Below are 22,047 nucleotides of genomic sequence, written 5' to 3'. Positions count from 1 at the left end.
GGAACACATCATGAGAAAGGTGGGGCTAGATGAATCACAAGTTGGAATTAAGATTGCCCGGAGAAATATCAACACCCTCAGATATGCAGATGATACCACTCTAATGGCAAAAAGTGAGGTGGAACTAAAGAGCCTCTTGATGCGGGTGAAGGAGGAGAGTGCAAAAGTTATCTTGAAACCTAACATTAAGAAAACTAAGATCATAGTGTCCGGCCCTCTCAATTCCTGGCAAATAGATGGTGAAGGAATGGAGGTAGTGACAGATTTCATTTTCCTGGGCTCTATGTGTTCCCTGGGTTGGCAGCTACTTCTCTCTATTGCTGCTCTCGGTGGGAGAGCATCTTGTGCAATTTAGCAGCTGTGAGCTGCATCTTTTCTCTAAGTCCCATCCAGAAAGCACTGTAGCACAGAGAAGCAGCAGTCATGTTGAATGCTGTTTCTCTCAGTCGCAGCACTTTTCAGGTGGGACTTAGAGAAAAGAATCGGCTCACAGCTGCTAAATTGCACAAGACGCTCTCCCAATGCTGCTGAGAGAAGCATCTGTTGCCCCAGAAAGCAGAGATGGAGGGGAGCAGGCCCCGAAAAACTGTTCAAACAAACTTTGCGCATGATGGAAGCACACACATTAACATTTTTAGTGAACCGGTGGTGGAATTATTTGAAACGCACCACTGCTGATACCTCATGCTCATTTACAATCCATTGGGATCCCCATACTTCCTCCTCCCCCTCAAATCCTGCCTTGGGTCTCCACAGGCACTGGGTCTGCTTTAAAGTAAGGTTATTAATCCGAGTTCTGCATTTCAAATGTCTGAAAGAAATTCAGCCAATTTAAGAGTTTGTATAGAAATATTTGAAATCAATTATATGAATGAAGACAATGAAATAATATACCAATATTAAACAATTGCTGTGGGGGAGAATATAACAAACAATATTTCAAGCCCAACATAAGAAAGAATCAAATAAGCAATATTTATGAGAAATTAATGTGTTTGTCAGTTTAAAAAGATAAAAAGTCAATTTATTTTCCAAAGCACCAGAAACTAAGCAAGGAGGGAAGCAACCTGGAATTAAGACTTTGAGGACAATTAACCATTTGGAACAGCTTGCTTTCAGAAATTGTGGTTGCTTCATAACTGGGATTTTTAAAGAAGAGACTGGAGAGTCATATGTCTAAGGGGTAGTGGGTCTCCTATTTGAGCAGGGGGTTGGAAAGGGCAGGAGTAGCACTCGATTTCATTGAGGGCTGCATCAGGGTTGTGTTTGACCTTGGGGGGGAGATGTGGCCAAGATGGGTGTGGCCATCATGTCATCACTTGTGTCATGGGGTACCTGTGGTAGCCCAAATGCTCTGCCAGCAAAACCAGGCTCCTGAGCTCTGTTTTCTGCTGGTATGGCCTCCTACAACCCTCTGCCAACCATAATGGAGCTCAGGGGGCATCCTCTAGCTCCCTTTTCACTGGCAGAGCACCGTGGGCCAGTCCTTTGCTATTTCCATATCTAAACACCCTGCAGTCTGGATCTGGGCCTTGAGTTTGACACCCCTGGACTAGGTATCCTGCTTGCCTAGAAGACTTCCCATTAATGGGCTGAGTGGATGGACTTACTTGGACTTAATCTTCATAAATGTCAACGTCCACAAGGCAGTGACCGTTGCATTGTGAAGGCCAGGGGCAGGACGTCACATTACATTATCCATGTGTTGTCCTGCCATTGGGTTCTCAGCTTGTTTCATGGTTCCGTTGCCACGGGAACCAACACTCCCCATTTATCCGGGCTTGTGACCGGCTATGGTTTCTCATAGGCTGGGTCTGAGTGGATGGGTGATGTCAGCCTCTGCTTTGCTGCTGCTTCAGCTGCCATTGAAACGGGGAGGGGGGCATGGTATTTGGGAGGGGAATCATGATGTGCTGGAGGAAGATTCTAGATGCTGACCTGACCATCTTACTGAGCATGTGGAGGAAGAGAGTTTCCCATCAAGGTTAATTGTCCAGCATTCCATCCTGATGATGACTTTTGAAGTTATCTCCCACCTGACAGTTGGGCGCATTATAATTGGACTATGGACTGGGGTGCCAAGGGGAGGGGATTGAATTATACATGATATTATTTGCTTTTGTGCCTAATTAACCAGATTCAGCTTAGCTTTGCTACTGTTGGTTTATAATTAGTAAAAGTACACTCAGTTTCAAACAAATGGAGTTGAGTGGTTTCTTTCCTGATTACTAAATGAAGTCGCAGCTGACATGTGAATTATAATGTGACCAGGAGGGTCTGCTCTATGAGGACCACCCATGAACCCACAGATAATTTAGAGCTCCCTGGTTTCAAAGGGAGCATACAAGACAACAGGACAGAATGTCAAGGGAACTCCCAATATTTATGCAGTTATTGTTGGAAACTTCTCTCAGCCGTGGGGAAAGGCCCTTAGATTTACTATCTGACATTTATCATTAAAACAAGCACAAACTACCAATACCTTCTCTTTTATCTTTAGATCAACTACAGTGTCATCAACCAGATGGCTGAGCAAAATCATCATTTGCCTTTTTCATATCGGTTGACCCCAAATCAAGAACCTCCTTACTCAGCCATTGTCCAGCTTCTCCTGCACTTCCGATGGACGTGGATCGGCCTCCTTTCTCAGGACAATGAAAAAGGAGAAAAATTCAAAAGACACTTGGAAGTTCTCTCTCTAAAAAATGGGATTTGCATTGTCCTTTCAGCAGTCGTCCCAGAAACAAATATGCAGACAAGGGCTGGAGAAACTGTCATGCAAGAAAAAAAGAAAATGTTCTCTTCTCTTATCAAGAGTCAAATAAAAATTATAATCTGCCAACTGGATTTTCAGGCCTTTGTAATGTTAACATTAATAATACAAATAATTGATAAGACTAATACACCCCTTGTAGGAAGGGTGTGGATTGCAACAACTTTGACAGCTTTAAGTGTAAATATTTTTGACCGCTCGGTTGATCTCCAAAATAAATATGCTTTGTTTTCCTTCCTCCTCCAGACAAAGAGAACGGCTCAGTATTATGACTTTAATTCTTATGCATCTATGGTCACATTGTATGGAAAGGAAGCATTCCAATGTTCCTATTCAAGTCCTCTGTTATCTAAGAAAGTTTGGAAAAAATGCAGAGAAAAAGAGAATTGGGAATTTCCACCCCATGATGTGATTGCAAGAATCCTGTCTCAGGATTCCTCCAGTATTTCCCAAATAATTCAAGTTGTGGCCTGGGTCCTCAGTGCTGCTTCTTCCTCCCAATGGAGTAAGAGGAGAATGCAGGATGGATACCACCAATCACCCCAGATTGTGCATCCATGGCAGGTAAGTCTTCTCCTTTGAGGTTCAATTGATGCTGAATCATTCTGTTTCAGATGGTAATAGTGATTTGAAGAGCTTGAATTATTCAGAGAACCTCCAATCCAGAATAATATCAAGAAAACATTAAATAAAGTCTCAAATTGTCATGTTGTTTTTTCTGTTTCTGCAGCTTCATAAGTTCCTGAGAAACTTCCAACATCACAATATTTCTAGAAATGGAATTTCTTTTGAAGCAAATGGAGTTCCTGTTGGTGGCTTTGATATCATGCAGTGGACATCACTTTTGAACAAATCAGATGTGGCGGTGAAAATTGGATATGTAGAAAGACAAGCCTCCTTGGAAGTGAAGATTTATGTCAATCAAAGTACCATCAAATGGCCAACATTATTTAACAAAGTAGTTGAAGTTGCTTGGATTTTGCTCTTCTACTTTTCTCCATATGTGGAATTTTTTCTCCTCAGAAATAATTCTTATTGAGGCCAACTGAGATAATTTTCAAAAAAAGAGAACTTAAAGCCTCATTAATTTATTAGCTATTATCAGAGTTTGTTGCATAAATTCAAATCCAGAAAGCACACACAGATAACTGGATTTAGCTTTATTCATTAACTTCTTTATATACATAAGACTAGATGAATAAATGTACAATACCAACAGGAGGTTCTTCCAAGAAAACACAAGGCAGGAGAGTTACAGGCAAACACAAGCAGTTAGTTTCATATCAACAGACAGGCCCAGACAGATTGCTAATTTACTTCACATAGCATCAGACTGCTTAATACTGCTAAGACATTCTCAGACTTCTTACTTAAATTTCTGTTTCCAATTCTTTGTACAGACTCAGATCTGTTTAAGCTCCCATTGGCTGACTTAGTTGCTATGCCTATTCATTGGCTGACCTTGTTCGCATGTCTCTCCCAGTCATGAATATTCTAACAGATATCATTTTACTTTAGAAGTTTTAATCTATCACACACTGGAACCTGCTGCATTGAATTGCCGGATTTGCAATGTACATTATTAAACTGGAATATGTTGCTATTATTTATTGTACACCAACTCATCTTGTTTTCAGTAAGAGAAAATCCAGAATGTCTATGCAGATTCTCAATCATGCAGGTCATGGTTGTGCCAAAGATGCTTTTTCAAAAGGCACCTAGATTTTGTTTTCCCTTGAAGATGTTTCACTTCTCATCCAAGAAGCTTCTTCAGTTCTCACTGAATGGTGGAAGATGGAAAGATTTGGAACTTCTGAAAAGACTGTGTTGTAAACGGGATATAGACTCAGCAATTGTGGAAGATTCCACAACCATTTGCACTATTCAGGTGACCCTGAGGGCACAGATAACTTCCAGGTGGCCTCAACAACTTTCAGAAAGACTGCTAACAACCAGATGACTGCAATGAATATAAATCCAACCTTACTCCACTATTCAGTGAGAATTGAAGAAGCTTCTGGAATGAGAAGTGAAACGTCTTCAAGGGAAAAGAAAGATAAGTTGTCTGGGAGACAATCCGGAATATGAAAGGTTTAGCCCACTGAATTGCATGAGAGAAAGTTATCATTAAGAATGTGGTGAGGGAAATGAGGACAGCTTAAAAAGTCTTTACCATCAGTGGTGGGTTTCACATTTGGTTACCACCAATTTGCTCTTTGTGTGTCCACTTACTTTGCGGGCGCCCCTTCCACACATGCACCTGACCTTGCGCCTTAGCACTTTGCTTGCACGCATGCACCCGGCCACAAAAATATGCCTAAATAGGATGGCATAGAGCCAGTGAAGGTGAGCGGGGGTGGTGATTCCCCCCCGCCATGATTTCCACTACCGGTATGGGGAAACCAGTCCAAACCGGCTGAATACGACCTTTCATTAACATATGATGATACAATGGTCAGTTGTTCGAGAGAAAGATAGAGACTCTAGAGAAAGTTATATGTTGGAGGTTTCGTGAGAAAGCAAAGATGGAGAAAATATTTGTATCTATATCTATATATGGTATAGCATTCTCATACATGCCATAAGGAGAAACACTTTTTGTAATGGAGCTATGTTCCTTTGGAAGAAAGAATAAGGCAATGAGTCTGTTTTGGGATTTACAATGAAGATTGAAAGAGAAAGAGTATGGCCTTTCATTTGCCCCTTGCAAGTAGAGTAATTAAAGTTCATGCCATTACTTCTTGACTGGTTTTGCTCAATGTGCTCCTGAGCTTCTTGAAGCCCGTTGATTTCAGTAAATCCTTCTAAGTCATACATTGCTCTGAAATAATCTTTCTATTTATGTTTAGTTGGTGCCTTATTCAAGATGTACAGAAAGTTGCTCCCCGGGTTACACCAAGATTGTGAGAGAGGGAGCCCCAGTTTGCTGCTATGACTGTTCTCTGTGTATGGAAGGAACACATTCTGTGCAAGAAGGTACTGTGGCTCCAAAAATAGCAAAAAAATCAGGATTCAATCAAAATTCTCTATTGCTTTTTGTGCGTATTTGATTACATTTCTTGAAGGCATCTGCAAACTTTTCAAATATTGGGAATCTATCAGGAAATTTGCATGTTGATGTGAGCATTAAAATAAATAATGAAAGATTTCTGGTATCTATTGAATTGCATGCTTGCTTTTAGGAAAGACGTTTTGAGAGCTGATAATCACATTCATCTTCAGCCTTTAAAAAGAGTGTTGATTATTTTAACTAATGTTGTGTCATATGGATATCCATGGGCAGAAATTATTTTATTCCTTCAAAATGAAGTAATTGATTTCTGATATTGTTTTCATGCTCCTACAGTTACAGAAACAGATACATGCTAACCATTTTTTTCCAAGATGCAGCCCATTGTGAAAAGTGTCCAGATAACCAGTATTCCAATAAGAAGCGGGATCAGTGTATCCCTAAAACTATAAGCTTCTTATCCTACGACGAATTGTTGGGATTCATCCTGGCTTTCTTTGTGGTTGCTTTGTCCCTAACCACCGCCTTTATTCTGGGAATCTTCATTAAATACCAAGAAACTCCCATAGTCAAAGCTAACAACCGGGACCTCACCTACATTCTTCTTATCTCCCTCTTGCTTGCTTTCTTGACCCCACTTCTGTTTATTGGTCATCCCAAGAAAGTGACTTGCCTTCTTCGGCAAGTCACCTTCAGTTTCATTTTCTCAGTTGCCGTCTCTTCCTTGCTGGCAAAGACTATTATGGTGGTAGTTGCATTTTTGGCCACGAAGCCAGGCAGTGTCATGAGGAAATGGCTGGGGAAGAGTCTGGCCAACTCTATTGTTTTATCCTGCTCTGGTATTCAAGTATGCATCTGTATCATATGGGTGGGAATCTTTGCCCCATACCCAGATTCTGACTTTCATTCCCAACCAGGACAGATTCTGCTCCAATGCAATGAAGGCTCTGTCACCATGTTCTACTCTGTTCTTGGCTATATGGGTTTCCTGGCTGCCATTTGCTTCTTTGTGGCATTTCTGGCTCGAAAGCTGCCAGGGACCTTCAATGAAGCCAAACTGATCACCTTCAGCATGTTGGTTTTTTGCAGTGTTTGGATCTCCTTTGTCCCCACCTACCTGAGCACCAAGGGGAAATATATGGTGGCTGTACAGATCTTCTCCATCCTGGCTTCCAGCTTGGGTTTACTGGGCTGCATCTTTATCCCCAAATGCTACATTATTATCCTGAGACCTGACCTGAACAGCAAAGAATATCTGATGATGAAAACTCACTAAGGCTCCTTATATTGGGTTTTATTTTTGTTCAGTTTACATTCAGCATTAAATCACATAGTTTGAAGTAATGTTTTATGTGTTGTTGCTTATCTTTCTTCATTCCATTTGAATTTTGAATTATAATAGAGTAAAAAGTTGTTAAAACAACTCAAACTATTTCACATAACCATATCCTTCAATTGTCATAATCTGAAAAACATAAAAATCATCAATGACATTAATAAAAATTTCTGAAACAAATACAGATAAACAGTTACCAGAGATGTTCTGATAAGGTTTTATATTAAATGAAAGACTATGGCTAATGATGGTGTGTGTTTTTGTTAATATATACATCTTCATCAGCAACATCATCGATGTCATCAAGCCAGTCTAATCTACAAATGAGAGAAAGCCTGTTAGGCCTGAAGAAGTCAAGCTCCATGAAGAGTATGCAAGTGATGCTACTATGGATCCAAGAAGCCATGACCAAAAGTGAGGAAGTTATGTCAAAAAACCATGATAAGATCAGATGAAATGGGGAAGATGAAGGGGAATATACGTAAGATGGATGAAAATGATAGCGAAGAATGAACAGAGGTACAGAAAATAGAAATAATGGCTGAGCAAACAGAGAACGAAATGGACGAAATGGACCAAAAGCTTTCACAGGCTAATAGATAATTAGAAGAGACAGTTATATTTCTTGAGATGGAAAAGGCAGCTTACTATTGTGGAAGAGAAAGAGGAAGACCTAGTTGTAGTGATGATAGAGTTGCTGGCTGGAGTATTGCAGAAAAAGAAGCATGATATACTATGAGAAATAGACAAAATATTCAGAATACATATGAACTATGCAAGAAGGCAAACATTAGCAAAAGAGGTGCACGTGAGGTTTACCAAGAAGATGCTGAGATATGAATTATAGAAAAGAACTAGAGATGAGCTTATGGAGTACAAAGGGAGAGAAATTCTGATCTTAAAACAAATACCTAGGAGAGTTAGAGAGGAGAGGAGACCAGAGGAGACAGTATCAATACTTGACAACACAACTGATTAAATATAATGTGACATTCAGTTGGCTGCTACCAGAAGGAATTCTGTTTACCTGATGAGAAAGAAATGTATGGTGGGTACCTTGGAAAAAACAAATGAACAAAGGCGGGGAAATGGACAAAATGGACCAAAAGCTACCACAGGCTAATAGAAAATTAGAAGAGAGTTACCTTTTTCGAGATGGAAAAGTTGGTATTGTACTGCTATAGCGTCATCTCTTGGTTCCCTATTAGATTCCCTATGTAAGAGACAGCAAATATCACCACTTCATGAAGAAGTCAGTAACAAGCTATTTTTCAGTTTAATTCCCCAGGGAAGTTTGACTAGATTTTCTTTGTAGCCATAAAGACTGATAGTCTTCTGCATTTTGAAAGATACAAGACATTTAACAGGGGTCTCCAATAGGTTGTTCAATATATCATGATCTGGACAACAATTCTAGAGTATCTAACCCAGAGATGGGCATCACATAGGTTTACCACCAGTTCGCCCCACGTATGCATGCCCGCTTTGTGAGCATGTGTGTCTTCCACACATGTGTGCGAACTTCCACACCTGCACTTTGCTCATGGACATGGCTTAAAAAAAGTGGCTTAATAGGATGGCATAGAACTGGGGTGTGTGGGCAGGTTACCAATAATGGTTTGCCTGAACTAGTCTCAACCAGCTGAATACTACCTCTGATCTAACCATTGAGAACAATGACCTCATCCACATCAGAAAATGTGGCTAAATAGGACGGCATAGAGCCGGGATGTGTGGGTGGGGCTGGCCCATCCACAGGTCACCATTAATGGTTTACCTAAACAGGTCTGAATCAGCTGAATACCACCTCTGATCTAACCATTGAATAAGATGGCCTCATTCACATCAGACAGAATAAGAAGGAACTATAATGGCCCATTGCCTAGTTCAAGAATGTTGAACTGGTTTTCCACATTTTAAGCTTTGGAATCTCAAGAATAAGTTTTCAGACTAAAAAAAAACAATCAAACTTCCCCAAATTTTTCCTTTCTTGATTCTCAAGTTAGGATTATTCTCCTGAGTCAAACAAAACTCTTTTCTCCAACTGCACACTTTTGTGGCAATGCTCATTCCCAATTCCCCCTCTAATTTTTACAAGCATGATTATTTATTCTCCTTTGGAATTTCCACACCACAATTAGTTGCCAATCAATGTGACAACAAATGGGATAGACAACATCCGATATGCTGATTTGTAACAGCCTCCTTCTGTCATGAGAGCAGAGGTTGGGTAAAGCTGGGCAAATACTATAGCAATCTGAAACTACAGATAAAACTTCCAAATCTGGGGATAAACTGGACCTTCTTCGCTTTAATTGTGGTGTCTGAGATTTAATTCTGTGCTGAAGAAAGAAGTATAGGAAGGATCTCCTGCAGTGTATGTCAAATGTTGCTGCTGCTGCATATACAGCTCTTTCTGCTTCAGCTTCTTTCTCAAATTCCCTGTGCCAGTATGCTCGTGAAATGTCCATTTAAGGTGATAATAGAAGAAAAGGAATGGTTCCATTACTACAAACCAGGAGACTACTGGATTGCTGGAATAATGTCAGGAATCGGAGCTCGATTATACCAATTTTCATTCTCCAAGCCTCCAACCCACCAACTGAAAAGGTAATTGTCAACACATCCAGGATTCTGGTGATTGAGTTTACATGCTCCAATTTCTTCTCTAGGAAGGATTTCATTTGTCCTAATTCCTCACTTTGAGAAAGGCAAATTCATTATTGCTCATTCCAATTTGCTTTAGAGTAAAGGCTCCTGGGGAACATGATGATTTTGTAAAAGTTCCTTTATATACCAATACCTAGGCCTGACAGCAAGCGACACAGTTCTAAGTTATCAAAAGTGAGAGTTTCAAGCTTAGTAGCATAAGGAATTCTGTTGTATACAGAAGAGTGCAAGAATTTTCTCGTGAAGTACTTCTGAACCCACTTGATTGTTCTGATGTGAGACATATGATGAAGATTCCAAACAGTTTAACAATACTCTTAAATTGATCTAGCATAAGTTTTATAAGATCTAATTAGCAATACAATGTTTCCAGGAAAAAAGCTTTGCAAAATTAAGTTGACAACTCTTAATGATTTTTTAGCAAGGCTGAAACAGTGAGCTTTGGAGCATAAACAGTCAGCAATAAGTACACTGAGGTCCTTGACAAAGTGAGTGTCATTTGCAAAATCAATGCCACCTAGCTTATCCTTGACATTCTGATTACGTTTACCAATAAAGAGCATTTATTAATCAAAATTTGAAGTTGCCAAACAGATGACCATTCAGACACATAGTCGAGATCACTTTGCAAAACTACAGAATTATCTGTAGAATTGAATAATTATATGTCATTGGCAAAAAGAATGCAATTGCTTTTAAGTTGATCACATAAATCATTGATATAGAGCAAAAAAAAAAGATGATGAAATTTCTTACCTTTCAGTGAGAACACTTTCTACCATATTCTTCCCTTCTTGTTGGCTGTTCATGAAGTCAACCGGAATCCTTGGCTCTTACCCAACATCACCCTGGGATACAACATCTATCAGAACTTTTTCAGTGCAAGAATGACATATGAGGCCATGCTGGATGTGCTGTCTACAGGACAGGAAAACGTCCCAAACTACAGTTGTGGAAGACGAAAGAACCTGCTGGCAGTTCTTGAAGAGATGGATTCCGAACTCTTTGATCATATATCTAATGTCATGAGCATCTATAAAATTCCACAGGTATAAAGGCAAATGGAATAAATTCCAAGTTGTAAATTGTTCAGATTTGCCTTGAAGGCTGCAGTTGTACATATTTCTCCAAATAAATTGAAAGTCAGTGAGTAAATATTAGAAGAACTGAAAGAATTTTTAATTCACAAAGTATGTGAAATGTGTTTGTGTGTGTATGTGTGTGTGTTTGTGCATACATATGTAGTTATGTAGTTCCTGTGTTCAGTTGGCCTCACCCACCCTTCCCCGCCCTATCCTGTCATAAATTTCTGCATTTTTCAGCTCAGCGGATTCATGCAGCACAGTGGATTTCTGTGCCTCAGCTGTTTTATTTATTGGGGTTTCTTTAGAAGGTAGGCTGTAGAGCTTGAAACTGGTATATTTTGAACGCTGCACATGCACGCAAAGCACACACTCACAGAACCGGTTGATAAACTGATTGCAGATCACCACTGTATGTACACACACACACAGACACACAGACACACACACACACACACACACACACGTGTGTGTGTATTGTATATATGTGTGTATATACATAAATCCCCTTCATGCATTACTGCCTTGTCATGGTGAAGGGGCTTGCATAGCTCAACGAAGCTCTGAGCTATGCCGTGCATGGCCACCCAAGACAGACAGCTCATAGCAGAGAGATCTAACAAGATGTGATCCACTGGAGAAGGAAATGGCAACCCACTCCAGTATCTTTGCCATGAAAACCCCATGGACCATAACAAAAGGCAAAAAGATATGACTCTGGAAGATGAGCCCTTCATGTCAGAAGGTGTCCAATATGCTACTGGGGAAGAGCAGAGGACTAATTCTAGTAGTGCCAGAAAGAGTGAAGTGGTTGGGTCAAAGCTGAAGGGATGTTCAGCTGAGGATGTATCTGGTCGTGAAAGGAAAGTCCAATGCTGTAAAGATCAACACTCCATAGGAACCTGGAATGTAAGATCCATGGATGAAGGCAAACTGGATGTGGTCAAACAACAGATGACAAGACTAAACCTTGACATCTTAGGAATCAGCGAACTAAAATTGACATGAATGGGTGAATTTAATTCAGATGATCAACAGGTATACTACTGTGGGCAACAATCCCTCAGTAGAAATGGAATAGCCATCATAGTCAATAAAAGGATAGAAAAAGCAATACTGGGATACAATACATAAAATGACAGAATGATCTCAATTTGAATCCAAGGCAAACCATTCAACATCACAGCAGTCCAAGTCTATGTCCAAAGCACTGGTGCTGAAGAGGATGAAGTTGACCAGTTCTATGAAGGACTAAAGTACCTTATAGAATTAACACCAAAAAATGACATCATGGGGGATTGGAATGCTACAGTAGGAAGGCAAAACTTAACTGGAAAAACAGGCAAGTTTGGCTTTGGAGTACAAAATGAAGCAGATCACAGGCTGGTAGAATTTTGTCAAGAAAATACAATGGTCATAACAAACACTCTCTTCCAACAACCCAAGAGACGACTCTACACTTGGACACCACCAGATGGTCAACACAGAAATCAGATTGATATGTGCTCTGCAGCCAAAGATGGAGAAGCGCTATACAGACATTAAACATAAAACCAGGAGCTGACTGTGGCTCAGATCATGAGCTTCTTGTTGCAAAATGTAGGCTTAAAATGAAGAAGACAGGGGGGAAAACTAAGCCATTGAGGTATGAACAAATCATATCCCTGATGAATATACAATAGAGGTGACAAACAGATTTAAGAAATTAGATCTGATTTCTTAGATCTATGGATGGAGGTTCACAATATTGTACAAGAGGTAGCAACTAAAACCATCCCAAAGAAAAAGAAGTTCAAGAAACCAAAATGATTGTCTGAGGAAGCTTTACAAATAGCTGAGGAAAGAAGGGAAGCAAAAGGCAAGGGAGAAAGGGGAAGATATACCCAATTGAATGCAGAATTCCAGAGAATAGCTAGAAGATATAGCAATGACTTCTTAAATGAACAGGAAAGAAATAGAAAAAAAAACAATAGCATAGAGAGGATCAAAGATATGAAGGGAACTTTTCATGCAAATATGTGCATGATAAAGAACCAAAATGGCAGGAACCTAACAGAGGCAGAAGAGGTTACGAAGGGTGGCGAAATTATACAGAAGAACCAAAGAAGAATGAGCTTAACATCCCCGATAACCACGATAGGATGATCATGGACCTCAAGCCAGACATTCTGGAATGTGAAGACAAAAGGATCTTAGGAAGTCTGAGCAACAACAAAGCTAGTGGAGCTGATAGTATTGCAGTTGAGCTATTCAAAATCTTAAAAGATGATGCAGTAAAAGTGCTACACTCATTCTGCCAGCAAATTTGGAAAACTCAACAATGGCCATAGGATTGCAAATGGTCAGTTTACATTCCAATCCCAAAGAAGGGCAATGCCAAAGAATGTTCAAACTATTGCACCATTGCACTCATTTCACATGCAAGGAAAGTTATGCTCACAGTCCTACAAGCTAGGCTCCAGCAGTATGTGGACCAAGAACTACCAGAAGTGTCGGCAGGATTTCAGAGTGGCAGAGGAACTAGAGATCAAATTGCCAATATATGCAGGATCAGAGAGAAAGCTTGGGAGTTCCAGAAAAACATCTACTTCTGCTTCATTGACTATGCTAAAGTCTTTCATTGTGTGGATCACAACAAACTGTGACAAGTTCTTAAAGAAATGGGAGTAACAGACCATCTTATTTGTCTCTCGAGAAACCTATATGCAGGTGCTTCTTGCAACAGTGAGAACAGGACACGGAACCACTGATTGGTTCAGAATTAGGAAAAGAGTTTGGCAAGGCTGTTTACCAGTGGTTTCCAAAGTGGGCAGTGGGATGAGTTTGGGATGACTTAGAGGGGCGCTAAGAGGCAAGGGGGAGGCAGGGGGTGCTAAGAGGCATGGAAGGTGGCAGAGGAGTGCTGGAGGTGGCCCCCTCACAGGGCGCAAGACTCTGCTTGGAATGACAGGGCTATAGAAGGGGTTATAGTGTGTTGTGTGTAAATAACAAGCCTCTGAAAGGCCATCCAGCCTCGAGCGAGAGCCTCATACCAGCGATAGGGAAGAAAACAGAGAAACACACACCTATGGGTGCATTTAAAAGGAAAGCAGAGTAGCCAACTCGTTTCTTTCCAAAGGCTCCTCCCTGCTTGGGAGCTCCTCTCGAAATCCTTACCCACAAAGCAAGGGCTTTGCCTGGCTACTCCGTTTTGTGCCCCTCCTCCCTGATTTATTTATTTTTTAAAAACCTGGATTGAAAAAAGCGATCCAGGATCACCATAGGAGCCGAGCTTCCTTTGGCGAGTTGAGGCACCAAAGCCCGAGCATATCGGCCTCCTGTCTGCTTTGCAGCCCGGAAGTGGAAGAGCAGAGAGGTGGGTTTCTAAGCCCAGAAGGGAGGGAGAGAGAGAGGGAGAGGGAGAGGGAGGGAGGGAGTGTGTGTGTGTGTGTGTGTGTGTGTGTGTGTGTGTGTGTGTGTGTGTGTGTGAGAGAGAGAGAGAGAGAGAGAGAGAGAGAGAGAGAGAGAGAAAGAGAAAGAGTGAGAGAGAGAGAGGAGGGTCCTGGAGGGCTGCTGAATCTCTTTGCAAGAGGAGGCAGAGAACGGGCTACCTCTCTTTCTCTGCCAGTCTGCGCTGGACTAGCTGGCAGCGTGGAAGGAGGGTGCTGCCTGTCCCGCCGTTAGGGCCTCTGTTTCTCTCCCACCCACCCACCTTGGCCCACCGCATGTCAAGCCTGCAGCGCCCCACCAGCTGCTTCAGTCCAGGCCCCACCAATTTCATTAAGTATGAAGCAGGCCAAATGTGAGGCGGAGCAGGTTTTAAGGAAAGGCGAGCATTCAAAGGGGGCTGCAGGGAGACCTACTGATGCAACTGCAGGGGCCTTCCTGCATGGTGACAGAGATTTATTCTCCTCCAAAACCACATCTTCCCTCCCTCCGCCCCATCTCCCCCAAACTGCTGCCCCAGATTTTTCTGCCGCTGCCCTTCCTGCCGCCGGTGCTCGGGCTGCTCCCTGACCCCAGAGAGAAGAGCGCCCTGCCAATCATAAATACAGCAGGGAAGCTGAGGAGGCGAGTAGAAAATACATGGAGGGGGAAGGAATCCGTTGTACCCGCAAGAGAGATTTGTGTGACAGTAAATGGAGTGGTTTCATTGGAAATCGGGAAGAAAAGGGCCATTTCAATATTTAAGGTTTAAATCTAGAAATCAGGGGTTCTAATTTTGAGTACCACAGGTTCCCACTGTGGCTTCTACAGACAAAGAGAGGATCAGTGTCTTGAGCTCTTCCTCTGCCTGTAACCAGGTTTTTAAAAATGGGGATCCTCCAAGTCCCACATCCTGGAGTTCGGCCTACAGTTTGGGAAATAACTCATTGCCACTTCCTTTGAAAAGACTTTTTTTTTCTGGTATCACTTCATCAAGCCCATCCATCACATTAAGACTTTACTGAACAGCGAAGTAGTTACTTAATTTTATTGAATTTACTAAGTTACTAGTTACTAAGATTCATGATAAATGACTATTAGACTTTGAAAACCTGGTATTACTGGATCATGTTCAACAATTTTGTTGAAATAACATTAACTAAAAAGGTTTTTAAATTGGATTTTGAATAAATGTGCAATTAATGGTTACAGTTTTGAATTTTACTGTTACTATTTTCTTTCGTCATGCAAACCACCCAGTCACATGACACCCCCCCCCAGCCACGCCCACAAAGCCATGCCTACAGAACCAGTAGTAAAAAACATTGAATTCCACTACTAGCACCAGCGGTGGACTGAAAAGCTTTGGGAACCTCTGCTGCATACTGTCGCTCTGCCTATTTAACATATATGCAGGATACAGAAGAGGTGGGTTTCTGATGGTTTGCCCCAGATCGGGTGAACTGGTAGTGGCGGTGGCTGGAGGCTCCACCCACCTACCCAGATGCTTCCTCGGTCTGCTTTAAAGTGAGGTTATTAAACCAACTTCTGCATTTCAAATGTCTGAAAAAATTCAGCCAATTAAAGAGTTTATATAGAAATATTTGAAATCAATTATATGAATGAAGACAATGAAATAATATACCAATATTAAACAATTTCATCACTGGGGGTTTTCAAAAAGAAGCAGGACAGTCATTTGTCTGAAATGGTATTCAGTCTCCTACTTGAGGACTAGAGCAGAGGTGTCACTCGATTTCATTGAGGACTGCATCAGGGTTGTGTTTGACTTTTGCGGGGAGGTGTGGCCAAGGTGGACATGGCCAACATGATGTCACTTGTGTCAGGGGGCGCCTATGCTCTGCCAGCAAAAATGGGGTCCCAAGCTCCATTTTCAGATGGGACAGCTCCTGCAACCTTCTACCAGTGAAAACAGAGCTTGGGGGGGGGGGTGCTCCAGCACCCTTTTTGCTGGCAGAGGGACCGTGGGCTATTTTCAGGGCAGCCCCATGGCACAGATCTAAGCACCCTGCAGGACGGATCCAGGACTTGAGTTTGATACCCCTGGTCTAAGGTCTCCTGCTTGACTAGAAGACTCCCCAGATCTATACTGATTGACTAATGGACTGAGAGAATGGGTGAGTTATAATGTGACTAGGAGGGTGTTCTCTATGAGGATGACCCATGAACATTATCCACAGATAATTCAGAGCTCCCTGGTTTCAAAGGGAGCATACAAGACAACAGGACAGAATGTCAAGGGAACTCCCAATATTTGTGCAGTTATTGTTGGAAACTTCTCTCAGCCGTGGGGAAAGGCCCTTAGATTTACTATCTGACATTTATCATTAAAACAGGCACAAACTACCAATACCTTCTCTTTTATCTTTAGATCAACTACAGTGTCATCAACCAGATGGCTGAGCAAAATCATCATTTGCCTTTTTCATATCGGTTGACCCCAAATCAAGAACCTCCTTACTCAGCCATTGTCCAGCTTCTCCTGCATTTCCGATGGACGTGGATCGGCCTCCTTTCTCAGGACAATGAAAGAGGAGAAAAATTCAAAAGACGCTTGGAAGTTCTCACTCTTAAAAATGGGATTTGCATTGTCCTCTCAGGAACTGTCCTAGAAGCAAATATGCAGACAAGTACTGCAGAAACTGTCATGCAAGAAAAAAGGAAAATGTTCTTTTCTCTTATTAAGAGTCAAATAAAAATTATAATATGCCATCTGGATTTTCAGGCCTTTGGAATGTTAACCATAATAATACAAACATTTGATATGACTAATACATCAATTGTGGGAAGGGTGTGGATTGCAACAACTTTGACAGCTTTAAGTGTAAATATTTTTGACCGCTCAGTTGATCTCCAAAATAAATATGCTTTGTTTTCCTTCCTCATCCATAGAAAGAGAAGGGCTCAGTATTATGACTTTAATTCTTATGCATCTATGGTCCTTGTGTATGGAAAGGAAGCATTCCAATGTTCCTATTCAAGTCCTCTGTTAACTAAGAAAGTTTGGAAAAAATGCAGAGAGAAAGAGAAATGGGAATTCCCACCCCATGATGTGATTGCAAGAATCCTGTCTCAGGATTCCTCTAGTATTTCCCAAATAATTCAAGCTGTGGCCTGGGTCCTCAGAGCTGCCTCTTCCTCCCAATGGAGTAAGAGGAAAATGCAGGCTGGATGCCACCAATCAGCCCAGATTGTACAGCCATGGCAGGTAAGTCTTCTCCTTTGAGGTTCAATTGATGCTGAATCAATCTGTTTCAGATGGTAATAGTGATTTGAAGAGGTTGAATTATTCAGAGAACCTCCAATCCAGAATAATAGCAAGAAAAAATATTGAACAAAGGATCAAATTTTCATGTTTTTTCTGTTTCTGCAGCTTCATAGGTTCCTGAGAAACTTCCAACATCACAATATTTCCGGAGATGGAATTTCTTTTGAAGAAAATGGAGTTCCTATTGGTGACTTTGATATCATGCAGTGGACATCACTTTTGAACAAATCAGATGTGGGGGTGAAAATTGGGAATGTAGAAAGACAAGCCTCCTGGGAAGTGAAGATTTCTGTCAATCAAACTGCAATCCAATGCCCAACATTATTTAACAAAGTAGTTGAGGCTGCTTGGATTTTGCTCTTCTGTTTATCTCTATATGTGGAATTGATTCTGCTCAATAAGAAATAATACTTATTGAGGACAATTGAGATAATTTCCAAATAAAAGAACTTAAAGTCTCATTAATTTATTAGATATTATCAGAGTTTGTTGCATAAATTCAAAACCAGAAAGCACACACAGATAACCGATTCAGCTGGATTCATTAATTTCTTTATATACGTAAGAATAGATGAATAAATGTACAATACCAACAGGTGGTTCTTCCAAGTAAACACAAGGCAGGAGAGTTACAGGCAAACAAAACAGTTTCATATTAGCAGAAGGCACCTGGACTTTGTTTTCCCTTGAAGATGTTTCACTTATTATCCAAGAAGCTTCTTCAGTTTTGACTGAATGGTGGAGGATGGAAAGATTTGGATCTTCTTAAAAGACTGTGTTGTAAACGGAATATAGATTCAGCAATTACAGAAGGAATATAAATCCATACTCCACTATTCAGTGAGAATTGAAGAAGCTTCTGGAATGTGAAACATAATGTCTTCAAGGGAAAACAAAGATCAGTTGTCTGGGAGACAATCCAGAATATGAAGGGTTTAGTCCACTGAATTGCATAAGAGAAAGGTATCATTAAGAATGTGGTGAGGGAAATGAGGGCAGCTAAAAAAGTCATTTACATCAATGTTGGGTTTCACATTTTGTTACCACCAATTTGCCCTACACATGTCCGCTTGCTTCTTGGGCGCCCCTTCCATGCATGTATCTGGCCTTGTGTGCTAGCACTTTGCTTGCGCTCATATGCCCGGCAACAAAAATGTGCCTAAATAGTATGGCATAGAGTCAGGGCTGGTGGGCAGGGTGGTGATTTCCCCCCATGATTTTCACTACCAGTTTGGGCGAACCAGTCCAAATTGGCTGAATATGACCTTTGATTAACATATGATGATACAATGGTCAGTTGTTTGAGAGAAAGATAGGGACACTAGAGAAAGTTAGATGTTGGAGGTTTCCTGAGAAAGCAAAGATGGAGAAAAATATATGTATCTATATATGGTATAGCATTCTCATACATGCCATAAGGAGAAACACTTTTTGTAATGGAGCTATGTTCCTTTGGAAGAAAGAATAAGGCAAAGAGTCTGTTTTGGGATCTACAATGAAGATTGATAGAGAAAGAAAATGGTCTTTCATTTGCCCCTTGCAAGTAGAGTAATTAAAGTTCATGCCATTATTTCTTGACTGGTTTTGCTCAATGTGCTCTTGGGCTTCTGGAAACCAGTTGATATCACTAAATCCTTCTAAGTCATACATTGCTCTGAAATAATCTTTCTATTTATGTTTAGTTGGTGCCTTATTCAAGATGTACAGGAAGTTGCTCCCCGGGTTACACCAAGCTTGTGAGAGAGGGAGCCCCAGTTTGCTGCTACGACTGTTCTATGTGTATGGAAGGAACATACTCTGGGCAAAAAGGTACAGTAGGTGGCTCCAAAAATAACAAAAAAATCAGGATTCAATCAAAATTCTCTATTGCTTTTTGGGGGCATTTTATCAAGAAGCAAGATAAACATTACATTTCTTGAAGGCATCCACAAACTTTTCAAAGATTGGGCACTATGAACCAATTTGGATGATGATTTGAGCATTAAAATAAATAATGAAAGATTGCTGATATCTATTGACTTGCCTGCTTCGTTTTAGGAAAGAAGTTTTGAGCGCTGATAATCACATTCATCTTCAGCCTTTAAAAAGAGTGTTGATTATTTTAACTAATGTCGTATAATGTGGATATCCCTGGGCACAAATATTATATTATTCCTTGAAAATGAAGTAATTGATTTCTGATGCAGTTTTTATGCTCCTACAGCTGCAGAAACAGATACATGCTAACCATTTTTTCCAGATGCAGCCCATTGTGAAAAGTGTCCAGATGACCAGTATTCCAATAAGAAGCGAGATCAGTGTATTCCCAAAAATAAAAGTTTCTTATCCTCTGAAGAAACATTGGGAGTCATCCTGGCTTTTTTTGCTATTGCTTTGTCACTAATCACAACCTTTATTCTGGGAATCTTCATTAAATACCAACAAACTCCCATAGTCAAAGCTAACAACCGGGATCTCACCTACACTCTTCTGATATCCCTCTTGCTTGCTTTCTTGACCCCCCTTCTATTCATCGGTCGCCCCATGAAAATGACCTGTCTCCTTCGACAAACCATTTTCAGTATTGTTTTCTCAGTTGCCATCTCTTCCATGTTGGCCAAGACTGTAATGGTGGTAGTTGCATTTTTGGCCACGAAGCCAGGCAGCAGCATGAGGAAATGGCTGGGGAAGGGTCTACCCAACTCTATTGTTTTATCCTGCTCTGGTATTCAAGTATGCATCTGTATCATATGGCTGGGAATCTTTCCCCCATTCCCAGATTCTGACTTTCATTCCCAACCAGAACAGATCCTGCTGCAATGCAATGAAGGCTCTGTCACCATGTTCTACTCTGCCCTTGGCTACATGGGTTTCCTGGCTGCCATTTGCTTCTTTGTGGCATTTCTGGCTCGAAAGCTGCCTGGTTCCTTCAATGAAGCCAAACTGATCACCTTCAGCATGTTGGTTTTTTGCAGTGTTTGGATCTCCTTTGTCCCCACCTACCTGAGCACTAAAGGGAAATATATGGTGGCTGTGCAGATCTTCTCCATCCTGGCCTCCAGCTTGGGTTTACTGGGTTGCATCTTTATCCCCAAATGCTACATTATTATCCTGAGACCTGCCATGAACACCAAAGAACATCTGATGCTGAAAAAACATTAAGGTTCCTTATGTTGGTGTTCTATTTTTGTACACCATGTTTTTCGGAGTATAAAATGCACCTTTTTCCTTTAAAAAAAGAGGCTGAAAATCTGGTTGTGTCTTATACACTGAATACAGCATTTTTGCCTCCTAAAACCCTGCCCCCTTCACCAAAATGACCATGCATAGCCTTTAGGAGGCTTCCAGGGTGTTCTTGGGGGCTGGGGTATGTTTTTCACTCAATTTGCCCCCCCCCCCAGCTCCCAAGAGCACTTTGGAAGCTTCCTACAGGGTATGCATGCCACTTTTGTGACAAAAAATGCATCCATTTTCATGAAAAATGGGCCATGTTTGGTCATTTTTGCCCACCCTTACCACCTAGGAGCACTCTACAAGCCTCCTAAAGGCTATTCATGCCCCCTTTAAAAATAATACTGGGCCTATTTTCATGAAAAACAGGCCCATTTTGGGAGATCTGCAGAGTGCAAAAACTTTTTTATAAAAATTTGCCTCTTCAAAATCATGGCGTGTCTTAAAGGCCAGTGCATCTTATACTTTGAAAAATATGGTAGTTTACATGTAGTATAATGTTATACCTTCTCTTTCCACTCCATGTGAATTTTGAATTATAATAATTGAATAGTAAAGTTTCTAAAACAATTCAATATTTGAATTAATAATATTTTTCAATTGTCACAATCTGAATTCATGTTAAATCATAACTATCATCAATGACATTAATAAAATTCTGATATGATTTTAGAGCAAATGAAAGACTATGGCTAATGATGATGTGTATTTTTGCTGCTAGATACATTGGTGTTATAGTTTTTTTTCTGGGATGATGTTCTGACTATTTTTTTAAAAAAATCGTTTATTTCAAATATATATCTGATTGATCTCTCCTGTCTAGATAATGTAAGATTTCTCAGAGATAGATAAACAAGATAGATAGAAGGGAGAGATCGAGGCAGAGAAAAACAAAGAGACAGATAGGATTCTATATATTAAGAATAGATAAAATATCAAGATGAACTTTGGAACAACTTTAATTTTTTTCTCCATCCTTTTAAATAACTTAATGAGACAAATTATTATTTTGACAGTCTTCAATCAAAAGGAAAATAGTTACAATTCTGAATGATTTGAAAGAAAAATAATGTGGACACCTGATGTGAAAATGAAAGTGCGCTTATGACTATTAAAATTGGTTCCTGTTTTTTATCCATATATCCATACCCATTTCCATAGATAGATAGATAGATAGATAGATAGATAGATAGATAGATAGATATAGATATAGATATAGATATAGATATAGATATAGATATAGATATAGATATAGATATAGATATAGATATA

General features: G+C 40.5%; 2 protein-coding genes across 2 annotated transcripts; both read left to right on the top strand.

The window, feature by feature from the left end:
- The first annotated feature begins 5,435 nt into the window (after positions 1-5,435).
- LOC148047755 (vomeronasal type-2 receptor 26-like) lies at positions 5,436-7,059 on the top strand. The gene is made up of 3 exons (XM_087708132.1): positions 5,436-5,456; positions 5,623-5,749; positions 6,158-7,059. Exons 1-3 carry the CDS (start codon positions 5,436-5,438, stop codon positions 7,057-7,059), a joined length of 1,050 nt encoding a protein of 349 aa, XP_087564258.1.
- A 356-nt stretch (positions 7,060-7,415) lies between these two features.
- On the top strand, positions 7,416-20,706 carry LOC148047754 (vomeronasal type-2 receptor 26-like). The gene is made up of 8 exons (XM_087708131.1): positions 7,416-7,533; positions 8,328-8,371; positions 9,596-9,729; positions 10,553-10,838; positions 16,669-16,911; positions 17,671-17,820; positions 19,248-19,374; positions 19,805-20,706. Exons 1-8 carry the CDS (start codon positions 7,416-7,418, stop codon positions 20,704-20,706), a joined length of 2,004 nt encoding a protein of 667 aa, XP_087564257.1.
- Positions 20,707-22,047: the final 1,341 nt, after the last annotated feature.

The sequence above is a fragment of the Thamnophis sirtalis genome, unplaced genomic scaffold (assembly GCF_051295495.1).
Source record: "Thamnophis sirtalis isolate CommonGarterSnake01/CBP01778 unplaced genomic scaffold, rThaSir2_p1.2 scaffold_3, whole genome shotgun sequence".
Lineage (NCBI taxonomy): Eukaryota > Metazoa > Chordata > Lepidosauria > Squamata > Natricidae > Thamnophis > Thamnophis sirtalis.
The sequence above is the reverse complement of the archived record's forward strand: the minus strand, read 5'-3'. Positions and strand labels throughout refer to the sequence as shown.